The following is a 22,239-nucleotide window of genomic DNA, read 5'->3' as shown; positions in this document are numbered from 1 at the left end:
AGAAAAAAATCCTTATTAATTACACTGCACCAAACCACAGATATTAAACAACAGAACAATTATAATCATAGTTAACATATTTTGAGGTCTTTCTATACACCAGGAAGTACTGAAAAGGCTTTCTGTTGTAAATGAGAAGAGGCGGTAGCAACAGCAGAAGAGACTGGTAAAATTCACTAAGAACTTACTACGCGTCAGGCACTGATATAAGCACTTTATACATACTAACTCATTCAATGTTCACACAACCCTGTTGGAACTATCATTCTCCCCGTTTCACAGGTGAAGAGACAGGCACAGACAGGACATGCAACTTGTGCAACTTCACTGTTTGAACCCAGGCAGTGTAGCTGCAGAGCCCACGCTCTGGACTACTATGCATATTCCTAAAAGCTAGTTTTTAATCAGTGAGTCAAAAGGAAAATACTGAGTAAAAGATTGAAAAAAAAAAAAAAAAAAACTACGAACCACAGCTTTTAACACAAGAAAACAAGGTCACTGACAATGACAATAGGAAAACTGACTGTACTTGATAATTGTGGTCTCCAGCATCTCCAGACTGATGCACAAATACTGTTATAATAAAGTGAATCTGAAATTTTAATAGAAGTAGGCAAATGCAAACTTACAGGTATTATTGAAATTTTGGATTTATGGGTGAAATAAATAAATGGAAAGAGAAACCATGTTGAAAGTAGACCAGTAAGAGAAAGAAAAAAAAGGGACTTCCCTGGAAGTCCAGTGGTTAAGAATCTGCGCCTCCATTGCAGGGGGCACAGGTTCAATCCCTGCTTAGGGAACTAAGATCCTGCATGCCACGCGGTACAGCCAAAAAATAAATAAATAAAAATTTTAAAACAAGAAGTGATGCTAGATGTTAAGAAGATACCTTTCTGTACAGAAATCCACAAATTTGTGGGTGAAAGGAAAGTGGAGAGAATTATGAACGAAAAATAGATACACAGAAGTGAAGTCAATGTAGGCATAAACAATTATCTCCTAGCCATATGGTAGATATACGTAAGACTGCCTTGACAGAGATTATGAAACTAACAAGCTATAAAATAGAGTACTTATAAGAAAACTTCAATTGTCTATATCCACTATAATGTACACCCCATGAGTTTGCTTTGTGTACTACCACACCCATAGAGCCTGAACAATGCCTGACACATCGCAGGTGTTCAATACTGGTTGAATGCATGAATTAATCTATGTATCAGCTGGAAGTATCATTCTGCTAAAAGCAAAGACTCATTCTTGACTACTCTCAAAGTGTAGTGGACTGAAAGAAGGAAACTGCTACTTTGGCCTTAATTCTGAGAACCCCATTTCCTTCGAGTTTGCCAAGTAGTTCTCAGAATTAAGGATTCTGTCAGGCAGACAAGTGGAGAAGGCTATTCCAAGAGGGAAGGTTTAGAGGCAGCAAACATAATGGCATATTTTGAGGAATAAGGATAATACTGACTTAAGTATGCCTAGATCACAGTGTGTTTTGGGCAGAAAGGGTAAAGAATGATAGGATTTGAGGTTCCAAAGGAAGGTTGGGGTGCAGTTTGAAAAGAGGCTGGTAAAATATTCAAAATGTTCAGACTATTTCCCATTGAAGCTTTTAAAGCCAAGAAAGAGCTCTGTTAGCCTTGTGTTGTAGAACAGTTTCTGGCAGCTGTATGGAGGATGACTGAAAAGGGATTAGCCACTCGGTGGTGCGCTGGGGCTGGCTCGGATTGGATCCTGAGAGCCAACTGTTAATCTCTCAGGAATTCTGTGAGCCAGCTGACATCACATGTAGGTATCTTAAAACTGACCATGGGGGCTTCCCTGGTGGCGCAGTGGTTGAGAGTCCGCCTGCCGATGCAGGGGACACGGGTTCGTGCCCCGGTCCGGGAAGATCCCACATGCAGCGGAGCGGCTGGGCCCGTGAGCCATGGCTGCTAGGCCTGCGCGTCCGGAGCCTGTGCTCCGCAACGGGAGAGGCCACAGCAGTGAGAGGCCCACGTACCGCAAAAAAAAAAACTGACCATGGTAAGGGTATTTACACCATGAAATTTAGCATACACTACAAAATCAGGGCTTCTTCTATTTTCCCAGGACACTAATTTATGTACACACCCATGGAATAGAGCCACAGAGGCCAGTAAGGTGTTATGTTAACAGCCTAAGTGACAGGATGAAGACTAAGATAGTAGCAGTAAGACTGTCAAGGAAGTGACAAATTTGACAAATATTCAGACACCATAATGTATAGGACTTACAGACAAGCTGAAAGATGGGTGATTAGGTAAACCAAGAATTAAAGGATGATTCCCAAGTTTCTTGTTTAACTGACATAGGGAATTCAGTTTTGCATAAAGCAGTCCACCAGAAATCTTTGTATAAAGATGAACATGAATGTACCCCTGCCTCCAAGGAACTGATAACCTACGTGGGAACAAGCACACATCTAACTTACCACATACAATTAATGGTAACAGAGACTACCAGAGGAAAAGGTTAGAGGAGAGGGGTTAAAAAAAAAAATTCATTTCACTTTTTCATGTGCAGAACCTATACTATTTGTTCATATGTAGATTTTTATATGTAGAATTAGTAGTGCTTGTTCACTGTCAAGAGAGAAATGTCCAGTAGAGAGTGGTTCTATAGCTCAGAAGAGGAGTACGGGCCATATGTGTATATTTGTATACATGATGATTTAGGAAGACATTTTAGAATGCACAAAAAAGGAAAACGGGAACGACAGAGCTCAGAAGCAGGAAAACACCAAAATATGGGGGTAGATAGAAGAAATGAAAGCAATCACAGAAATTAAGTGTTCAGAGAGAAAAAAAAACAGGAGAGAACAGCAAAAAACCAAAAGGGACAGCGTAAAGAAAGTCAGTAGTGTCAAAGGTCTTATAAAGATCAAACACAATGAAGGCTGAATACTGGCCATTGGATTTGGCATCTGAAGACAGACTGTCCTTCGTGCTTCTCTTTTAGCTTTCTCATGCCTATAGGAGGCACATCAGAAACACCTCACAAAATTTCAAACTATGCATCTGCTGACCAATCCTATCCTCTATCACTGGCAGACCCCTGACACAGTGGATCACTGTTACTGATGGAAATGTTTAATTCCTTAGGAATGTTGTGGGAGGGAAGAGTGGAGTGAACCACTGAATTAGGGGCGAAATGAAGACGACAAGCATCTAAAGAAAGCTGAAAAAGAACACTTAGAGAATTAGGAAATTAAAAAAAAAATGGAACAAGCCACATGAGGCAAGTATTTCAATAAAACATTCGAACCCTTTCATAAGTTCAAGTAAGAAAGACCGAAACAGTGTCCATTTGATTTATCCACAAGAAAGTCACTGGAGACCTTGGCAAAGCGATTTCAATGGCATAGAATGAGGGTAACTGGGTCCTTGAGGAGACAGGAAGAAAATCCAGAGCACCAAGGGGAGGGACTGTCCTTAGGAGGGAATGGAGACTTCACTTCTTTTATAATTGAAAATACAACAGAAAAGAAGGAAGAAAGAATGACTGCAGGTTCAGGCTTAGTTTATACGTTTAACCGCAAGAAATGGAAGAAGCGCATATCTAATAGATTTTTTTTTTTTTTTTAGGGAACTTGAAAACCATTTGTCGAGCTTAAAGGGAGTGGTTCGAAAAGAGTAGATTTAAATAGTTATTGTGGAAGATGGGAAAGAGAACTAAATAGGAAAATACAGAAAGCAGAATTGAGGACTGTTTACCCTCCAAAAACTGATTACAATTGCTGGAATGCACCCAACTGAAATAAATACCCATGCACGGCATGTACTGTTTCCTTCACTTCACCTGGGAACGTCCTATTTACACCTCAAAACCAACTCCATCTAGAAAGCCTTTCCTGACACTCCCTTAAACCACTCCCAGTTATCATCCTCTTTTGTATTCATGTTTTACTTCGTATACAATTCTACTGCTACCCTTACAACACCATATTACGGTGCCTACCTTTCTAACTCTACAGGGCTATTTCTCCTACCAAAATGGTGAGCTACTTGAGGGTGGGAATTGCGTATATATCAGGAGCTCAAAACTTGGTTAACCTGAATTTAAATTAAGGTACAAAGATGCATTAGCCAGAGATCCTAACCTAGAGAACATGATCTAGTTCAGAAAACATCATTAGTAACTTTTGACAAAAGTATGTAAATTATAATCAGAAGGCAAGGAATTAAGGGCAATAATAAAACATACAACACAGAAAACAAACAGTACTTTAGAACTTTATTTCATTCGTTTAGAACCTATTTGGGTCTACATATGTGTGCATATGCTTCTTTACTGTGATGTTCAATTTTTAAAAACCACTTACTCTGCACCTACTGTAGGCAAGTTACTGTTATTAACTCTGCAGAATATAAAAAGGGGTTTTACAATGAAGTAGAAAAGATTAAGTACACTAATTATTTTAATACAAGGTTGAACGTGATGGAGATTAGGGAAGAAAATTAAGAACAGGTGAGAAGGATCTTAGAAATTTGAACTTTATTCTGAAAGAAAAGAAGTTTGGGGCATGTTAACTTCATTAATACAATTTTATGTGCTTCTCAAATATACTATGTCTAACTTATCCTGTTATTTCTAGAAACTTCTATCCAAAACTATCAATAAACTTGATTGCTATATTCAATACGTATAGTTAATCCCAGCCTGAACGAATGCTCCCAACCCTCCCCCACGTATGGCTGTGGATAAACGACTTGTAAAAAAAAAAAAAAAAAACAAGCGAGCTTGTAAGTGGGGCCACCTGTGCAGTCCAAAAATTTATTAACAGGGTATTAACAGGGGGATGTTTCCAACTCTACCTAAAAATGAGACCCCCTTCATCAAGCGCTTGTAATCTGCTCTAGGTCTTACACTTCTCATGGAATCAAACGCTTCACCTTTTCGTCAAGAACTGCGGTAGCAGTGGGTCACCGAGGGCGGGAACTCGGGACATCAGCGAAACCCCAGGAGCGTGGAGGGAAGAGTTGAAATGAGGAGCCTCCAGAAATCAGGTGTCCCCAGGACACCCGGAAGGGAAGGGGACAGCAACTCCTGGAGAAACAAGTTGGCTAGGCCAGCACCCAGACGCCAGGGGGCCGGGCGGAGGGGAGTGGTCACGCCGAGACAGGAAAACTTTCCGCAAAGCGAAGGGTTGAGTCCACCACTTGGGCCCAGGTGCGGAGCAGGACAATCCCCCAACCCCATGGCCCGGCCAGACCCCGACTCCTTACCGTCCTGCAGGAGCTCCCGGACAGTCGCTGCAGCCGCTCCGGAGCCCAGAGCCAGACGGCCAGGCAGAGCGAGGCCGCCGTCGCCACCTTCCATGTTGGCAGGTGCCGGGGAGATGGCGTCAGCAGCGACGCGCCCCGCCCAAGTCATGACGCAGAATCCCGGCGCCGCCACCTCCGCCCACCCGGCTGTCTTGTAGATTCCTAACTGCTGCAGCTGGTGTGCCGACCCTGGCTGGGAACGGCGCGGGGCCCAGAGTAGGTGGGCGCCGAGGACCCAGCGCACCAGGGAAGCTGAGGTCGTGGGGCCGGCGCTTTCTCCCGTCTCCCGCCGCATTCCTGGGGCTGGCGGCGTTCCCTGGGCGGAAGAACAGGTGAGCGCCGGAACGTGGCGGCAGCGCTCACCTCTAAAGCAAGTATTTAACCTGAGAATGGGACCTCTCGATGGAAGCACTAGAAGAGAACGGAGGTTTCCGGTAGCTTCGTGTGCACGCCACAAGCACAGCTGGCGGGCGTTAATAGCTACCCACCTGTATCTATCACAACCCTTGCTTCGCGTTCTTGGGATAAAGGCAGGCGGGAAAAGCTTGGGGAGGAAAGTTGCCAGGGATGAAAGTGGGGAGAATTAGGGAGAGCCGAGAGTCGGTTAAGTAGGAAGACTGAACCAGGAATAGATAAGTGGGACTCAGTCTCTGCTACCCTCCCATGAGACAGTGACCTTAGGCTTTTTCTACCGCCTAGTTTCAGTCCTGAGCGACGCCAGACTTTTCCTTGTCACAAATTGATGGATTTTCCATCTCTCAACTAACAGTATTGGAGCTGTAAAATCATCAGGTTAGTTCCCGTTATATCTTCTCCGCTGTTAACATCGGCAGTATTCACCTGTATTTCTCTCACGATAAATACTAGTAAGTTAACAGGTCAACCACACGTGTGCGAGAAGGTTAAGCATTTCTAACGTAAAAAAGAAACGTTAACTTTTCCTTCGTGTACAGTAAGTATGTATGCAGGGAACCTATTTTTCCCAGTGCCAGAGCTAAAGTTTTTCTTGATTCAGCTAACGGATTTTCGAGAATGTGATAGTAGTACTTAGCTGTGCCAAATGCCGTTCGAACATATTAGATGCCCGTAGCAACTCAAGCAAGTATGTCTCACTACACTGCATTATGCTTTCTCTCTGTCACAGAGGTTTTCCCCTAATATACTTTGATTTCAGTCACGGTGTGAATAGGATTGAATGTTCTGAATGGAGGTCTCACAAATCGCCAAGGGCAGTGTGCTGAGATTCACATTAGGTTTCATTATCTATAATACACAAAATTTGACTTCAATAATTTTTGAATATTAATGATGAATAAGTATTATCTTTGAATTATGGATTGTTTTTCCTTCCCTGGCTTTTACATTGAAAATTTTTAGAAAAGTTACATAATATTCATTCATTCAATGAAGAGTTTGAGTCTCTACTATATGTACCAGCATGAGTGTACAAACATTAGACTCAATCCCTGTCTTATCCCAGAGGAGCGAATAGGTAGGTAGAAACCCATTTAAACAAACAGTATTACCAGGTGCCTTGGAGGACGTGGATTTGTTTATTCCCAAGCTTGGCTGCCCATTAAAATCACCTGGAGAGCTTTAACAATCACTGATGCTTGCTTGCATCCTACGCCCTGAGATTCACATGTAATTGCTCTGGGGTATGGTTTGGGCATCCTGCTTCCTAAAATCTCACCAGATCATTCTAATGTACAACCAAGATTAAGAACTACTGATTTTTTCATTCAGCAAATATGTATTAAGGGAGGCCTTCTTCGTGCCATGTACTGGGACTACAAGAATGAATTAAGTACCACCTGTTGCACATGGATAAATACCTCTGGAGAGGTAGAAATTCAGTTACACAAGGTCAGGGAACAAGTGCACTGGTTACAACAAATTCCCCTTGATACTCTATGGTCTTTCGATCTATTTAGCTGGCTACCATCATACAAACTGGACTTGTCATATTGCTTTTAACTCTGCCTTGCATAATTACTGTTTTTGCATAATTACTTTTAAGCTCTGTACTTGTTGCCTGTTAAACGTTTGTAGAAACAGCTTACTCAATAGGGTGACTCTAGCTCAGTGCTTCAAGATGACCTCCAGTGCTTACAACCTAGATGGAATGTAGACTTTAGATGGGAAATTCCTGAGTGTTCTTCTTCATGCTCCTCCTTGTTACTCAAATGTGGCTTCAGTGGTTTCCAATCACTATGCACTTTCCCTCTGACGTGGGACATGACAACCAGGAAACGCCCTTCCTGGTACCAAGGGACAAAAACCACTAAATATGGACAACCTGACTCTTGATCAGCAATGCTTTTGAGGAAAGATCTTGATCAAAAGAGGGAAATGTGAAAATAAAGAAAACTTCATTTAAAGTGGAGTCATGAAGCCCTGAAGGGAAAGCTGTCATGTATGCACCACTTGTGGCTGCCTGCATAACCAGCAGGAAGAAGAACAATAAAAATTATTTAACAACAACAACAACAGAATGAATAAGGGCTTCCCTGGTGGCGCAGTGGTTGAGAGTCCGCTTGCCAATGCAGGGCACATGGGTTCGTGCCCCGGTCCGGGAAGATCCCACATGCCGCAAAGCGGCTGGGCCCGTGAGCCAGGGCCGCTGGGCCTGCGTGTCCGGAGCCTGTGCTCCGCAACGGGAGAGGCCGCAACAGTGAGGCCCGCGTACCGCAAAAAAAAAAAAGAATGAATAAGAGTGAAATTATTCTTGCTAAAGTCACAATGACCTAGTTGCCATGGGACACGTTTTAGTCTTTACTTAACTCTTCTGTGATGTTTAATATGTTTATCCCCTCCCTCCTTCGTAATACTATTCCCTCTCTTTTGAATATCACGTTTCAGATTTATTCCTCCCAGCTCCAGAGTTCATCTCTCTGTCTCCTTTACATTCTTTTTTTTCCCCCTTTTACTTAAATGTTGGTGCTTCTAAGGATTTCTACAAGATATGGCATCCATAAGTACTTTGTCCATGTTTTTAGTTTCAACATATTACCTAAAGGTTAAAGACTTATCTCTAGCTTTTTCTTTAGTACCATATCTATATAACCAGTTATGAGGCATCACCACCTGGAAATCCCCTGAGCACCTCAACTTCAGTGTGCCCAAGTGTGGACTCGTTTCCCTCCCAAAGCCTGTTCCTCCTTCTGGTTCTCTGTCTCATTGATTGGAATGGCCATCCGCCCAGTCTCTAAAGCCAGAAGTGTACACATCATCCTAGAATTCTTTCTTAATTACACAACACGTGCTGTCATCAGGTGATTTCCACCTCCTAAATGTCTTGCTAGTTTATTTTTATTTCTAAATAGCTCCTAAATGTGTTCCCTTTCCTCTATCCTCATTCCTGGAGTCCCAGGTCAGATACTCATTACACACGGCTTGGTCTACTACAGTGGGCTCCTTACTGATATTTTACCAACAGCCCTAATCCCTCCATCGAAATCTTTCTGAATCAGAAATCTGACCATGTCATTTCTCTGCTAAAATTTTTCCATTACAACTAGTATACAAGGAGAGACAAACAACTTACACAAAAATATATGCCCATGGAAGTATGTCATTTGCACAAATTAACATGTTGAGTGCATATGTAAAAATCACCCACAGAGGAGGAAAAATGGCTGAGAACCAAGGCCCTACAGTTTAAAATCTAAAATATCTTAACCTGGTGTATAGGCCCTCTCATGCCCTTTCTAGTCTAGTTACAACTCAAGCAATCCTGAACTGTTGTTAATGGTTCACTGAAAACATCAAGCATTTTCATGCTGCTGTGGCTTTTTACATGTTCTCTGTAACTGGACACTTCCCCATCTCCCATGTAGTGTCAGCTCAAGATTTCCTTCATCCATTTTTTTTTTTTTGTGGTACGCGGGCCTCTCACTGTTGTGGCCTCTCCCGTTGCGGAGCACAGGCTCCGGACGCGCAGGCTCAGCGGCCATGGCTCACGGGCCCAGCCGCTCCGCAGCATGTGGGATCTTCCCGGACCGGGGCACGAACCTGTGTCTCCTGCATTGGCAGGCAAACTCTCAACCACTGCGCAACCAGGGAAGCCCCCTTCATCCATTATTGACTTCCCTCACTTCTCTAGACAGTTATTTCTACAGTGCTTAAATTGTGTTTGAGTGTATTAGCATTATTGTGTTGTGTAAGTTTGTCTAATACATTTTCAAGGACACAGAAAATATATTTTCATCTGTGTTCCCAACATGTAGCAGAAACTTGATATTTGTTGAATGAATAAAAATAAGATCAACTGGGATTCCAAGAAGATTGTCAGAGTCATCAGGATGGGGGATTATGAGTACAGAGACTCTGTGAGCCAGTGAAAATGGGCTCAAGGTTTAATTAAAGGTACCACTTAGTTGACACACCTGCAGGAGATGGAGAGTGAAGGACAAGCCCCAAGTTTCTGACTTGAGTGCGTAGGGATGGATTGTGATGGCATAACCAGGATCTGGAATGCAAGGGAGATGAGACAGGTTTGATTCATGAAAAGGCGACTACCTTTCTTTTGCTTTATACTTTACCTATGTAGGTGGCTTACATCTTTCTAATCATGAACTTTTGTTTAAAAAAATAAGCTATTAACTCTCTAAATATTAAGTTAAACAGTAACAGTGATAAAGTGATGAACAGTGATCAGTAGAACTAGCTTATCTTATTCCACCTGTACATTCTACCTAAGGAAATTGAAATTATTGGTTTATATTTAGGTTATAACAGTACTTTCAGGATTAGCCAAACAAGAAATTGCATGTGGAGCAATTAGACCTTTCTGAAGTTGGCCCATATATATTTTTAAGTTGGTAAGGCCAAAATTGGAATATGGAAAGCAGCCAACACTATGAAATGATAGGATTTTAAGTACAGTATAGCAACTATAAAACACAGGAATCGCCTAATTTAATCACTTCTCCCTCTTTGGGTATAATAGTGATTTACTATGCAATTATGTGATTACAATTGAGATTTTCATGAAACGATGTTCATGAAACATTTAAATGCTTAAAAATAATAATTAAATGTTTGTTTGCCTTCTGATTCAAATAAAAAGAATAGGATTTGAGAATAAGAGTAAACATATTCTTATATATGGGGAGATCAGCTCGTTGTTTTGTGACCACCTAGATGGGTGGGATAGGGAGGATGGGAGAGAGGGGATATGGGGATATATGTATACATATAGCTGATTCACTTTGTTATACAGCAGAAACTAACACACCATTGTAAAGCAATTATACTCCAATAAAGATGTTAGATAAATAAATAAATAAACCAGTACATCTTTTGAAATACTGACTACTTAAAGTTGTTCTGTTACTGCCATTTAACTTTCCTGGATAAAACAAGGTATTTCAAAGTGCCAGACATACACAGTACTATATATGAAATTATTCAAATCAAATTTGTTGGTTAATCAATGCCAAACAAAGTAAAATCTAAAAAAGTAACATGGAAAATCGTAATATGTATTCTAGGAAGATATCTTGTGGTTTTCCACATCCTGATCATTTATAAATTTGAGCAGAAAATGTTACAGTAGTGGGTTAAGTATAGAATTCAAAACTGTTAGTGTTTGACTTGAACAAGGGTAATTTGTACAGAATATAAATGTCATAATTGCACAGTGTGCTGAAAACTATCTGTGATTTATAAATAGAGGCAGAATTCAGTAGTATCCTATTCGATACTGTGAAAAGAAGCTAAGAAGATTCCTAAGCCCACAAAACCTGATGAAAAATACGTGTTCTTGGCAATTGAAATTGTAAGAATGATGGGATTCATCAAGTGAAAGTGAGTGCCTTTTCTCTACGCAAACTGGTTATCTTTTTCAGATTTGAAACAAATCTGTATTCATGAAGAGTGACTGCATGCAAACCACAACATGTCAAGAAAGAAAAAATGATCCAATAGAAATGCTTCATTCTGGGCAGCTGGTAAAAGTCTGCGCCCCAATGGTGCGATATTCAAAGTAAGTATTGTTAAATGGTTAATGAGCTTAGGTGTGATTTCCTTTTTATGCTCTGACTTCTTAAAAGTAAGACCACCCCACCACATGGGATCTTCAAACGCCTAGCTTTGGGACCAGGGTCCGGGCTTGAGTCCTCATGCTGCCAACTGCCTGGTATGTGTATGATCTAAGTGGTCAGACAGTATTTGTCTCTTTGAGACTGGCTTATTTCACTGAGCATAATATCCTCAAGGTTCACCCATGTTGTACCATGTATCAGAATTTCCTTTTTTTTTTTCTTTTTGCGGTACGCGGGCCCCTCACCGTTGTGACCCCTCCCGCCGCGGAGCACAGGCTCCGGACGCGCAGGCTCAGCGGCCACAGCCCACGGGGCCCAGCCGCTCCGCGGCATGCGGGACCTTCCCGGACCGGGGCACGAACCCACGTAGCCCGCATCAGCAGGCGGACTCTTAACCACTGCGCCACCAGGGAAGACCCAGAATTTCCTTCCTTTTTAAGGCTGAATAATATTCCATTGTATGTATATACTACATTTTGTTTATCCATTCATCCCAGCTTGAGTTGCTTCCATCTTTTGACTCTTGGGAATAATGCTTCTGTGAACATGGATATATAAATATCTTTTTGAAACCTTGCTTTCATTCTTTGTGGTATATGCCCAGAGGTGGAATTGCTAGATCATATGACAAATCTATTTTTAATTTTTGAGGAATTGCCCTGCTATTTTCCATAGCAGCTACACCATTTTATATTCCTACCAGCAGTACACAAGAGTTTAGTCTCTCAGCATTCTCATCAACACTTGTCTTCCAGGGTTTTTTTGTTGTTGTTTTAATAGCCATCCTAATGGATGTGACTTACTGTGATTTTTATTTGTATTTTTCTAGTGATGTTGAGCATCTTTTCATGTGCTCATTGGCTATTTGTATATCTTCTTTGGCACAATGTCTCTTCTAGCCCTTTGCCCATTTTTGAATCAGATTGTTTGTTTTTTTTGTTGTTACTGTTGTGTTTACTCTGGAGTTTTGAGAATTCTCTATACTAGAATTCTCTATACTACTCTTGTCAGATATGTGGCTTGCATATATGTTCTCCCAGCATGTTGCTTGTCTTTTCATCCTCTTAACAGGGTCTTTGGCAGACCAAAAGTTTTTATTTAATGATGAAGTCCATTTTATCAGTTTTTCCTTTTGCAAATTGTGCTTTTGTTGTCAAGTATAAGAAATTTTTATGTAACTCTAGATATTAAAGATTTTGTCCTATGTTTTTTCTAAAAGTCTTTTAGTTTATGGTTTACATTTAAGTTCATAATTTTTAATTAATTTCTGTCTAAGTGTGAGACTTAGGCTGAGGTTTGTTTGTTTGTTGGTTTGGTTTTGCCTGTGGATGTCTAATTACTCCAGTACTATTTGTTGAAAAGGCTGTCTTTCCACTATTGAATTACTTTCGCATCTTCATCAAAACTCAGTTGAGCATGTTTGTATGGTTCTTTTTCTGCATTCTCTGTTCTAATCCCTTGATCTATGTGTCTGTCCCTCTACCAATACCACAGTCTTGATTACTGTAGCTATATAATGTCCTCAAATTAAGTAAACTTAATAAATCCCACTTTTCTTTTTCAAAATTGTTTTAGCTATTCTAGTTCCTTTGCCTTTCCAAATAACTTTTTAGGATGATCTTTTCTATACCTACAAAAAATCCTGCTGGATTTTCCATAAGAATTGTATGAAAATGCATATCAATTTGGGGAGAACTGAATTCCCTACTGCGTTGAGTCTCCTCATGAACACGGTATGTCTCTCCATTTATTTAGATCTTCTTTGATTTCTTTCATCAGTGTCGTATAGTTTTCAACGTACATTTTCTGAACATATTTTGTAAGGCTTACACTCCAGTTATTGTACTTTTAATTTCAGCATCCATGTGTTCATTGCTGGTGTATAGAAGTAAAATTGCTTTTTGTGTGGTGACCTTACATTATGTGAACTTGCTATGTTTACTTATTGGTTCTAGGACGTCCCTCTTACAAATTCCTTAGGATTATCTAAGTAGACAATCATGTCATCTGCAAATAGAGATAGTTTTACTTCCTCCTTTCCATCAGATGCCTTTTGTTTCTTTTTCATGCCTTATTGCACTGACTAGAAGTTGCAGCACTGTACTGAATAAGAGTGATGAGAGCAGACATCTTTCCCTTGTTCTTGATCTGGGGGGAAAGTATTCTTTCACCTATAATTGGGTTGGCCAAAAAGTTCATTTGCGTTTTTCCATAAGATCTTACGGAAAATATATATAAAGATCCTAATATAATATTAAGTGTAGAATTTTTTGTGGATGTCCTTTATCGGGTTGAGAAAGTTCCCTCTATTCCTGTTTTCCTGAGAGGCTTTTTTTTTAAATCATGAATGCTGTTTTGTCCAGTGCTTTTTCTGCATCAATTGATACAATCATGTGTTTTTTTTTTCTTTAGTCTGTTAATGTGATGGATTACAGTGATTGATTCTGAATATTGAAACTTCTGTTTTAACTAGCTTTTTCTGACACCACCACAGCAGGGGAAGGACGAGAAAGCACCACCTCATTACTCTCAGGTGGAGATAGAAGCCTAGGTTTTCCACTTGGTCTCCTTTGACACCCCGGGGGCACAAGGCTCCTCATTACTGCTGAGCAGGGGTGAGAGTTCCAGCTCCCCATGCAGGGGGTGGCCTGGTAACTGCTGGGCAATGATGAAAGTCCTGGCTCTTCACTAAGCATTCTCTAACACTACTCCCGGAGAAAGGGAGAAGGGCACCTCACTGCTGCAGGGTTGGTGTGGAATTCCAGGCTCCCCAGATGGTCTCCGCTGATACCCTCTTTGTTACTGGCCAGCAGGGATTAAAGTCCCAGCTCCCTACCTGGCCTTCTCTAACACCACCGTGGAGGGGTGTTGGAGAACTTTGTGACAGCTTTGGAACGGTACAAGTGTAAGCTCCCCACTCGACTTTCGCTTGTGGAGGTGAGGGCCACAGTTTTTTCGCTGGTGTTGGGCTGGAGTAGAGCCATTATTATTTTAAAGCTTGCTAGGCTGCCCCTTTCTTGGTGCTTTGGCTAGAGAGCAGGCTTTTGCTGGGGCTGTTTTTGTCTGCACCCATTGCTATTTCCAGGTTGCCAGCTTCTTCAGCTTCAAATCTGGGATATTTGAGGCAACGAGAAAACCCAGGGAACTCACCATTGTCGTTCCTTAGGTCCTGCCCGAGGTCACTAGCCTGCCTGCTCTCTTCTCGCTGCCTTTCAGAGTTTCCATACGTTTGTTTTGTATATGATATCCAGAGCTCTTAGTTATACTAAGCAGGAGTGATAGGGAAGAGTACATCTACTGCACTTTCCCATAGGCAGAACTTTTCTCTAATAAATATTAAATATTTAATAATTAACTAAACTAAACTCTGATTATGGTGCTTTCTAAATGCCTAATTAAAGTTTTATATGCTCTCAGGTTGGCTTTTAGAACACTGGTAAGAAAATACAGTTGCGATCTGTGCTATACGCCAATGATAGTTGCTGCTGATTTTATCAGATCTATAAAAGCCAGAGACAGTGAATTTACCACAAACCAAGGTATGTGAAAGCTAGAGTTTGCTGCCTTTGTAAAACTTTAAAAACAAAACAACAAAACTCAACACTCTTGTCTAATCAGAGACAACACAATTCGGAGATTTTATTTTTAAATCTTTCAGTTTCTTACGGTTTTTATAAATTTTAAAAAATATGCTTTTATTCAGTACCTTGTAAACTATGGATAATATATCAAAGTTTTAGTCAGCCCCATTCTCTCACCTAGACTGTTGGGTTAGATTCCTATCTCACTGCCTCCAGTCTTATCCCATTTCAAACTACCCTCCAGACAGCCCCAAGTGACCTCTCTAAAATGTAAATTTGATCACTTCTTCCTGCTCACAATCTTCCTTAGACTTCTCATCACCTAAAAGAGTGGTTCTCAAAGTGTGATTTCCCAGACCAGTTAACATCAGCATTATCTGAAAACTTGTTAGAAATGGAAGTTCCAGACTCCACCGCAGGCTTACTGAATCTGAAACTCTGGGTATGTGTCGGGCAATCTGTGTTTTAAAAAGCCCTCCAGGTGATTCTGAGCTTGTTAATGATTGAGAGCCACTGACCTAAGGAGTAAAATTCCAGCACGTGTGGACAATATAGAACGTTCTTCATGATCTGGCCTCTGAATACGTGTTCTGCAGCTTTATCTTCCATTAGTTTCTCTCCATGGCCCACCAACTTTATTCTTCAAAATACTAAGTTATTGGGGCTTCCCTGGTGGCGCAGTGGTTGAGTCTGCCTGCTTATGCAGGGGACACGGGTACGTGCCCCGGTCAGGGAAGATCCCACATGCCGTGGAGCGGCTGGGCCTGTGAGCCATGGCTGCTGAGCCTGCGCGTCCGGAGCCTGTGCTCCACAACAGGAGAGGCCACAACAGTGAGAGGCCCACATACCGCCAAAAAAAAAAAAAAAAAAAAAAAAAAATACATATATATATATATATATATATATATATATATATATATATATACACACTAAGTTATTTTAAGTCCTTGAACATGCCCTAATCTCTCACACTTCTCTACCTAGAATGTCCTTCTTAGTCAGGCCTATCCCCGCATCCCTATCCCCCTGGGAAAGGACAGTTCATGCTTCTTAATGCTCTAAAACTGTGACCAAGGAACTTGCCTAATCACCCTCCATTCATGTCCTGTCTCGCAAGCCCCGGCTTTTTGTTGTACTTAATCCTACTGTACTGTAATTTCCTCCTCACATGCCTGTCTCTCCCACTAGACTGTGGGCTTCTTAAGGGTTGGAATTCTTTCTTGTTGGTTTGTATCCTCAGCTTCTAGCACAGCATTGAAAATATATTTGACCAATAAATGGTTGTTAGATTGAAATTTTATAACTCTCTTGAGTTACAAAGGAGAAAGCACCCTACCTACGTCCTCAGGAAAAAGCAAATTCTCCTATCCCTTAGATAATCCTGTAAATCAGTGGATTGCCATAGAAATTCTGAGTCAGTAGAACTAGAGCGATACCCAGAAATCTGCATTTTGGTAAACACCCAGTGAATCTGATACAGGTAGTCCTCAAAAAAAACTTTAGAAAAATTAAAATACATCTATTCAGAATTTATAACACCCAAAGATGAGAAAAATGTGTCCTTTAAAACCTAGGAAAGCTCTGATACATTTGGCTATGTTAAAATTTAGACTTTTATATATAAAAAAAGAGCACAGATATTCTCAAAGACAAATGAAAAACTGGGGAAAATATTTATAATATTTTTGATGTTTATGATAGCAGAGCTAATTTCTTTGTTTTATTTTTTTTTATTTAAATAATATGAAAAAAGGAGCAACTAAAAGAAAAATTGTACATAGAGAACTACGCAAAGAATATGGAGAGAGAGGCTACAAATAAAAAAATATGCTGTTGGGTATACAGTGTAGGATAAGTTGTAAGGAAATCAGAACTGTCATCCACACTGGTGTATATCTATATTGGTAAACTCTTGAAAGAAGATTTTATAATGTCTTTCAAAATGTTAGATGCCCGCCCAGCAGTTATACATACTCCTAGGAATTTACTTCATGAATATACTCACAAAAGCATGTATATGGAGTATCTTCATTGCAGCATTGTTTGCAAGAGCCGCAAATGAAAAATAATCTATGGTCCACCCATCACAGTGGAATACGCCACTAAAAAGAGGAAAATAGGTCTGAATACAGGTCCCAGATACATCCGGGGGAAAACACAATATGGATAGCAACGTACATAGAATGTTCACATTCGCTTAAATTTTATAGGTATTCATAAAATTGTTCTAGAATGCAGTAAGCTAATTCCCACCTTTGGGAAAGGGGTCTGTTTGGCAAGAGTGTTGTACTTTTCATTTTATCAAATTTTTTCCTATTTGAATTTGTACCAAATCTAAATTGCATGTAATTTAAAATATTTTAAATTATTTTAATGCTATCTTGTTTGAACAGATGCTTCTTAGCCTAAAAATTGTTACTTTATCCTGTACAGACATTAGAATTTGGTATCTCGTGTGCATGTGTGTGTGTTTCTGTGAATTTTAATGTTGAGCTATTTGTTTTATCAGGTGATTGCCCATTGATTGTTCAGTTTGCTGCTAATGATGCAAGAATTTTGTCTGATGCTGCTCGTATAGTCTGTCCTTATGCGAATGGAATAGACATTAACTGTGGTTGTCCTCAGAGGTAAAGCTCAAAGAAGTTGGAAGAATTTTCAAAAAGATTAGGAAAAACTATGTGAACATGGTAAACTATCATTCTGGTATTCCAAAAATTAAAAAGTAAGGAAAATAGAGATAAAGAACTGAGCTCTAATTAAGAAGCAAGAAAAAATAGGGAAATATTATTTAGAAACATACATGCAAAGATATTTTCTGATGGCTACAACAATATATAGACCCTTGACAAGTTTTTGCCTCACCTCATCACTAGAATTATTTTTATGTGTGGATCTGCCTTGAACCTCATCCGTAAGTAATTATGTGAGACTGATGTTTATGGCAATCCCTAAAATGTATTTTTACTGCTCTGTCAGACATACTTGCTCTAAACACTATGATTCTATGATTTGGGAGATCACTTGTTTTCTCTTACTTAATTTCAATTATAAGAAAACCTTCTTATAATTACCTTTTCTTCCTATACCATAGTTATTTGGTTGAGTCTGAGTAACTGGGTGTTGATAGGATGTACTTATTTTGACGATAACATCCCTACCTTCCTGGCACTATACTAGATTATCTGTCAATAATTCAAAATGTGTTCAAAGAATAAAATCAAGGTTTTATGTATAGCATAATCCAAATCAGATTAGATATATTTGAATACTCATTAGGAGAGTTCAGTAAGCTGTTTAGTGGTATTGCAATGCTGTAAGCCAAAAATATCTTTCCTCTTAAGATTAAAAAAACCTCTTGTTATGTACAATGAACATCAAATTTGGAATTAAAAAAATCTGAAGTAATTGCATTTACAAATACTTAAATCTGTTTCGGTTGAATGAACTTTAATTTTCTCACTTGCCAGTGAAAACCATTTCCCCTAAGTATTTCTTGATCTGGGAACATGTTTTCCTAATCTCAATACACTTAGAAGTGTTGGATCTATGAATTTTAAAAATCTGGTTCCATTCCAGGTTGCTAGGTAGAGAAATAATAAATGCACTTACTGTGCTTTTAGAATTGTATCTTCTCTTCCAACTGATAACAATTTATTTGTTGTTGTATTTACTTTATGAAGGTGGGCATTGGCAGAAGGTTATGGAGCTTGCCTAATAAACAATCCAGAGCTTGTTCGAGACATGGTGAAACAAGTAAGAAATCAAGTGGAAAATCCCAGATTTTCAGTATCTATTAAAATAAGGTAAAGATAATATTTTAATCTACTGACAAGATAGTCCATTACTCAGGAAATAAAAGAATATTCCTTTTGTCTGAAGGTGTGGAGATGTCTACTCTTAGTAAGTAGGCATCTAGTATATGAAAATGTTAAAACAAAACATTTAGTAAATGAATAGATACCATAATTTTTATTTATAATCCAAAACAATTTCTTCTTCGCATTTTTAAAGAAAAATTAAAATATCCTTTTATTATTAAAAACTCTCTCCCAAGAGAAACAACTTTTTCCATGTACTATTTAATTAACTAATGCTAAGAGACATTCCTGATACCAAGAGTAGAAAATAGGAATGATATTTGCACTAAAATTTCACAGTGAAAAGAAAATAAACTAAAAATTAGTCTTTTGGTGACAGGTTAAAAACAAATCTCAAGATAAATTATTATAATTCTCCCACTTGCGGATTGGAGCATGCACAGCAAATATTAAGATAGCACCTTTCAGTGCATCTGTGACAGTACTTTGATGAATCTTTCAGTTATCAAAGCCAAAAGAGAGGAGCACTGGGTAAAAGTTATTTGTCATCCTATTGTTATCGATAGTGAAATAGCTAAATTCAGGGTCTTGAATGGGAACTGATTCCTGAACAAAACCTCACTGATAGGGGCACGTGGTGATAACATGATATAGCATAGCTAAACTAAATAATGTAACAGATGAAATATTTTTCTATTTAGTTTATTGATGTTAGCATTAAGATTTGTGTGCTGTGAAAAGATAGATATGATTTTGAAATTATAGGATCCATGATGACCTTACAAGAACTGTAGATCTTTGTCGAAAGGCTGAAGCGACAGGGGTTTCCTGGATTACAGTCCATGGAAGAACTGTTGAAGAAAGGCATCAGCCAGTTCACTATGAGGCCATTAAAATAATTAAGGAAAATATGTCTATACCTGTAATTGCTAATGGAGACATCAGAAGCTTAAAAGAAGCAGAAAATGTGTGGCATATTACTGGGACAGATGGTAAGAAATAATTACTTCAGGTTTTTTGTTTTTTAATTGGCAGAAAAATTAAAAAGTGGGGGTGGGAGAATAATGTTAATTATTTTCCTGTTTTACCATATTTTCCTGTTTACCAATTTAAGCCAAGCAATTTACTAAAATGATGTTAATCCATCTACTTAGAAACAACAGATTATTTTAATTGGAGTAAATTAGTTCAGTTAATTCTCTGCCACCATCTCATCCAGTTAGTGACCACTAGAGCCTATAGAATTCGTGAATCCAAGAGTGGTCATAGGAGCCAAAGAAACCCCAGACTGCTATGCAGTTTCATTATCCCCTTCAACTTTGGCATACCAAGCCCTGTGATACCTATTGCTGGATGAGAGAATGCAGATAAACTTCAGGCAAACCCAATTTATAACAATCCAGATTTACTCTTAAGAAAATCCGGAAAACTAATTTTTTAATGTAGAAGTCTTTAAAATATAAGAAAAAGTCTTGTGAGTTCATTTACACTTAATTGGTTATAAAAAATACCAAAATGAATCCTTTAATAAGAATTAGTCTAATACAAGGGCATTGTGAAACCTTGTAATAATACTTTATTTTTGAATATTCTCAGTTTGTTTCATTGAGTTTGACCCCATAACCATGAGTTCTTAATGTGTGGACAAACGTGATGTGCTTTAATTTATAGGTGTGATGGTTGCAAGAGGACTCTTAGCCAACCCGGCCATATTTGCTGGATATGAGGAAACCCCACTGAAATGCATCTGGGACTGGGTTGACATTGCTCTTGAACTTGGAACTCCTTATATGTGTTTCCATCAACATTTAATGTACATGATGGAAAAGATAACTTCGAGGCAGGAAAAAAGAATATTTAATGCTTTGTCAAGCACATCAGCAGTCTTAGATTACCTTACAGACCATTATGGGATTGACTGGACTCCCTAAATTATTTTCTATCTTTAGTGAAACCACCCAGGGTCACATCTTGGTTTTCACTTTGAATCAGTGGCTCTCAAACATTAGTATAAAAACAATGCCCTGACAGAATTTTTAAAACTCATTCTTAGACCATATCCTCAGAGATTCTGATTCAGTAAATCTCTAGGGTGGACCCAAAATTTAGTTTGAAAGAAGACCCCAGGTGGTTCAAACAGACAAACATTGCTCTGAATCCTATTATGGATTTAAAACTGTAAGAATTTTTTTCTTAAAGGAATCATGTTTTTAACATTTTTAAATAAATAAAACTTTGTATTTTGATACTAAAAGTATGACTCATGGTATCTGTAAGTTAACATTAGGTATGTTTTAAATGAAAATAAGAGAAAAGTGTGAACAAATTCCAACATCTGTATAAAATGAAAAGGAACAAGAAATTCTGTATAGAATTGCATTCAGGGCTTAAATTAAAAGTTCAAATTGGAAAATCAAACTGCTACTTCCTAATTCATGAATTACACACCTCAAGGTATTTCTTTAAATTGTATGTAATAGAAGTTAATTAGATGTGATGTTTTCTATAATTTAAAACTAAGATTCCATGAAATTCTTTAAATGATATTAAATTTGTTACATTTCGAGCCTTCTCAATCTCGAAGATTGAGAGCTTGGTAAATATACCTGTACGTAAAATGATGTTAATTTCTGTCCCCCACATCTTAAATATAAAAAAATTTGGTAGCTAATCTGGAGGTGATTACACAGTCAGCCCTCGGTGCTAGACCACTTTGTATATGGGACTTGAGCATCCACAAATTTTGGTACCCACAATAGTCCTAGAACCAGTGCCCCACAGATTCCAAGGGACAGCTGTGTATTTGAAATATTATTTCCTGGAGAACAGTAACCAGGTTTTATTTTTAATTTAAAAACCTAATTTTCATACCCTGTTAATAGTAATGTTATTTTTATGCTTCCCAGCAGTTGATGATAATTTTAACTTTAAAGTTCCATGGTTTAGGGAATTCCCTAGCGGTCCAGTGCTTAGGACTCCTTGCTTTCACTGCCAAGGGCGCAGGTTCAATTCCTGGTGGGGGAACTAGGACCCCTGGAAGCTGCGTGGCACAGCCAAAAAAACTAAAAAAAATTTTTAAAATAAAGTTCCATGGTTTGGGGATGTCACTAACAGAATTTTGTTGGTGGTTAATGTGCCACTGCAAGAATTATCTCAGGGACTTCCCTGGTGGCACAGTGGTTAAGAATCTGCCCGCCAATGCCGGGAATATGGGTTCGAGCCCTGGTCCAGGAAGATCCCACATGCCGCGGAGCAACTAAGCCCACGTACCACAACTACTGAGCCTGTGCTCTAGAGCCCGCGTGCCGCAGCTACTGAGCCCACACGCCGCAACTACTGAAGCCCGCTGGCCTAGAGCCCGTGCTGTGCAACAAGAGAAGCCACTGCAACGAGAAGCAAGTGCACCACACGAAGAGTAGCCCCCGCTCGCTGCAACTAGAGAAGGCCCGCAAGACCCAACACAGCCCCCCAAAAAAAAAAAATTTATCTCAGGTTAAGATAAAACAGT

General features: G+C 39.3%; 2 protein-coding genes across 6 annotated transcripts in view; one reads left to right on the top strand and one right to left on the bottom strand.

Annotated features, from left to right (window-relative positions):
* COG5 (component of oligomeric golgi complex 5) overlaps nt 1-5,369 on the bottom strand; it is a 283,839-nt gene extending 278,470 nt beyond the window's left edge. Inside the window, exon 1 of one of the 2 annotated variants that reach the window (XM_060020256.2) lies at nt 5,247-5,369. In XM_060020256.2, coding sequence (XP_059876239.1) covers nt 5,247-5,340 — 94 coding nt within the window. In that variant the 5' untranslated portion in view covers nt 5,341-5,369. The remainder of the gene's footprint in view (nt 1-5,246) is intronic. The other variant, XM_060020255.1, reaches the window with a different exon arrangement.
* Nucleotides 5,370-5,435: 66 nt separating this feature from the next.
* On the top strand, nt 5,436-21,353 carry LOC132430916 (tRNA-dihydrouridine(20a/20b) synthase [NAD(P)+]-like). 4 transcript variants are annotated; one of them, XM_060020248.1, is made up of 7 exons: nt 5,436-5,617; nt 11,138-11,274; nt 14,750-14,871; nt 17,423-17,540; nt 18,594-18,716; nt 19,497-19,723; nt 20,403-21,351. In XM_060020248.1, exons 2-7 carry the CDS (start codon nt 11,159-11,161, stop codon nt 20,660-20,662), a joined length of 966 nt encoding a protein of 321 aa, XP_059876231.1. In that variant the 5' UTR covers nt 5,436-5,617; nt 11,138-11,158; the 3' UTR covers nt 20,663-21,351. The 4 variants fall into 4 exon arrangements, with proteins under 4 accessions (XP_059876231.1, XP_059876232.1, XP_059876234.1 ...); XM_060020249.1 differs by lacking the exon at nt 5,436-5,617 and adding an exon at nt 5,839-6,077 and having other exon boundaries at nt 20,403-21,353; XM_060020251.1 differs by lacking the exon at nt 5,436-5,617 and adding an exon at nt 13,806-13,947 and having other exon boundaries at nt 11,216-11,274; nt 20,403-21,352.
* The last annotated feature ends 886 nt before the right edge of the window (nt 21,354-22,239 follow it).

Source organism: Delphinus delphis, chromosome 9 (assembly GCF_949987515.2).
Source record: "Delphinus delphis chromosome 9, mDelDel1.2, whole genome shotgun sequence".
In the NCBI taxonomy this organism is placed as follows: Eukaryota; Metazoa; Chordata; class Mammalia; order Artiodactyla; family Delphinidae; genus Delphinus; species Delphinus delphis.
Note: the sequence above shows the minus strand (reverse complement) of the source record. Positions and strands in the feature narration are given on the sequence as shown.

Coding starts and splice junctions, on each gene's coding strand:
- LOC132430916 (XM_060020249.1), top strand. CDS start 11,159: ATGAAGAGTGACTGCATGCAAACCACAACATGTCAAGAAAGAAAAAAT. Junction 11,275..14,749: donor CCAATGGTGCGATATTCAAA/GTAAGTATTGTT, acceptor ATATGCTCTCAG/GTTGGCTTTTAGAACACTGG. Junction 18,717..19,496: donor TCAGTATCTATTAAAATAAG/GTAAAGATAATA, acceptor TTGAAATTATAG/GATCCATGATGACCTTACAA.